Source organism: Pteropus medius, unplaced genomic scaffold (genome assembly GCF_902729225.1).
Source record: "Pteropus medius unplaced genomic scaffold, Ma_sr-lr_union100, whole genome shotgun sequence".
NCBI lineage: Eukaryota > Metazoa > Chordata > Mammalia > Chiroptera > Pteropodidae > Pteropus > Pteropus medius.
The window spans coordinates 94,306-97,281 of NW_024354293.1; the positions used below are offsets into that span (position 1 = coordinate 94,306).

A 2,976-nucleotide genomic window follows, 5' to 3' on the forward strand; every position below is an offset into this window, starting at 1 on the left:
TAAATGATTGGATAAAGAAACTGTGGCACATATACTCAATGGAATGTTACTCAGCCATAAGAAGAGGTGAAATACTGCCATTGCGACAACATTGATGGACCTCGAAATAATCATGCTAAGCGAAATAAGCCAGAAGGAAAAAGTAGAAAAACACATAATATCACTTATATGAAGGGATATAACCTAAAAGCAACAAATGAACAGGACAATGAGAGACTCAGGGCCATGGATAATGGATTAGTGGTTATCAAAGTGTAGGGGGTTGGAGAGGAGGGAAGAGATATATACACAAAAACAGGTAAATATACTGGGGTTGAGGGAAGTTGAAGTGAGTAAAGGGAATCAAATACGTGGTAGTTGAAGGAAATGGGATTTTTGGTGGTATTCACACAATAGAATACATAGACATCAAATTAGTGTACATCAATTCAGTGTACATCTGAAAATTATATCATGTATTAACCAATGTTACTGCAATAAACATAATCTTAAAAAATAAATAAATAAATAAATGTCTGTGACTACCTCCCCAGAAAAAAAAGATATCTGTATATTTTTTAATTTGCAAAATGACATTTCATTTTCTACAGTAAAGATGATCTTAGATTTCTAATATTGCCCATAGCAAATAAACATGTGGCCTGGCCAAAAAAAAAAAAAATCTGCCACAATAAGATTTTGCAGATTACACCATGTAAATAATCACTCTAATTTTACGTTACCTGAATAAAATTTACAGAGTGAAATGGAAACACTGGCTGCATGTTACTTTTTGTTGCTAGGAGACCAGTCATTTTGTGATGTCATAGCTACTCATATGGAGCACCATTGTGATGATCTGGGTAGTTTATCAGTGTAGGTCTGCCAAGGCAGCATTTGGGGCTGTGGTATTCAAAACTAGATCAGTGGCAAAAGTAGGTGAAGAAAGGTTTATTTGACATGGCACACGATTCTTCAGAAATTCAAGGTGATTCTTCTAAAGATGAAGCAACTGGTTCAGCATCCTCCATTACATCTCTGTTGTGTGATCACACATTGACTGGGGCCTTGGACTTGAGGTCTGTATCCACAGAAAGTGATTTTCAGACTTTTTCTACACTATCCTTGATAAGAAGAACTTGTCACACATTTTTCATTTCTGGACCAGATGAAGATAATGATTTTCGATCTATGACCTTTCCTAGGAAACTCTGGAAAATAATTGAAAGTGATCAATTTCAGTCAATTTGTTGGGATGGGATTGGAACTTGTATAGTGATTAACGAAGAACTCTTTAAGAAAGAAGTTCTGGAAAGAAAGGCCCCTTTCAGAGTATTTGAAACTACAAGTATGAAAAGTTTTGTTCGACAGCTTAATCTTTATGGATTTAGTAAAGTGCAACAGACTTTTCAAAGATTTGCTCGTCTAGCAGATATTCTGGCAGAAGAGGAAGAAGTCTCTATTTTAAGCAAGGTAGTACAAAATTTAATTAGCCCTTATAATATGTTAATACATACATATATATGTATATGTATACACACATATATTATATTTCATAAAAATATCAAAACTAAGAAGTTTTTTTTTTAAGAATTTGAGAATGGATTGGTCATTCAGGATTATAAAAAATGTTCCTAGCAACTTTGAATCTCATCAGTGAATTCTTAAGGAATGGTAATGAAACCACTTTAAAGAATGCATTCGGTGTTACTTTAAATGTAAAAACTGTTTTCACTTGAGGGCCATGCTATTTAAGTTTTTATTCGCAATAAGCGATTTTTGACAATACTTAGCAATGTCCATGTTTTGATGACATTAACTTGGCATAATAACCTTGATATATGAGACTTAGAGGTTACGTTTCTTATAGTTTTGTGTCAGCAAATAACTTTCTCCTCCGGTTTTAGTTACACTTCTATCAAAATCCAAATTTTAAACGAGGCTGTCCTCAACTTTTACTCAGAATGAAAAGAAGAGTTGGGATCAAAAATGCTTCTCCAGCAGCTTCAAAAGCTCAAAATTTCAACAAGGAGCACTCTGGAACAGAGACTATTGTTGGTAATCATCATTCTGCTTTTGTTGCTGATACACGTGGAGAAAGAATGGATCCAACTTCCATAAATTTAAACACGCCACCAATGAGCAAGCCTGCTACCAGCCAGACAATCGCTAATACAACTGCTCCAACCAGAAGTGAATTTTGTCCTCCATCATCGACTTTAGATAGACCATCAGAACAAACTGTAATGGACCAACGAGCTGTTTTGAATCAGATGACCACATTTCAGATGTGTTCACCTGGAAGCTACACTCAAGCAAATGGCCACATCGTGAATTTTATTACAAGCACAACTTCTACTTCTCACTATATCGTATCTCCCTTACAGAGAAGTTCTTTTGGAAGGATGCAGCCTTCTACTTTTCCAACTAGATATCCTGATTTATCAGTCAATGACGGTCCTTTTTCCAACTTGCAACCAGCAGGCATCTCATGCTTCCCCATGCCAATGATAGCTGATACATCTGCTGCCACTCTTTCAAGGTCACCTCGCCAACCACCTCTGTCAGGCGAACGCATCACCCTAATTACAGGTGATGTACCAATGGACTACCACACTATGCAAAATAACAAACATTAAAAATTATGTTGCCAAACATCAGCAAAATGCATGCAACCATCTCCTTTGAACAATAAACTTATATGTTCACCTTATGTGTTAATTCCTTTATTTTTGAAAGAGTTAAGAGTAAAATGATGCTTTTGTTCATGGTAGACTCTATACTATTGTTTAGTATTTGGACCTTTTGGTCTTTATGGACATTTAAGTAAATTATATCCAATTAAGTGTTTAAAGGGGTAGAGAACAAGGAAATAAAAGCAAATGAAGAAACTTGACTTAAGTGATATCTGGTACAGTATAGGATGAATCAAATGAAGGCCTATCTTGGGATGATAGAAAGGGATAGATGCATATCAAATCTAGAAAAGACATTACT

The 2,976-nt window shown here is 35.3% G+C and overlaps 1 protein-coding gene across 1 annotated transcript; it reads left to right on the forward strand.

Annotated features, from left to right (window-relative positions):
* The first annotated feature begins 939 nt into the window (after nucleotides 1-939).
* On the forward strand, nucleotides 940-2,575 carry LOC120594114 (heat shock transcription factor, Y-linked-like). The gene is given in 3 exon segments (XM_039852123.1): nucleotides 940-1,452; nucleotides 1,887-2,537; nucleotides 2,540-2,575. Coding segments are annotated over 3 exon segments (1,200 nt in total).
* The last annotated feature ends 401 nt before the right edge of the window (nucleotides 2,576-2,976 follow it).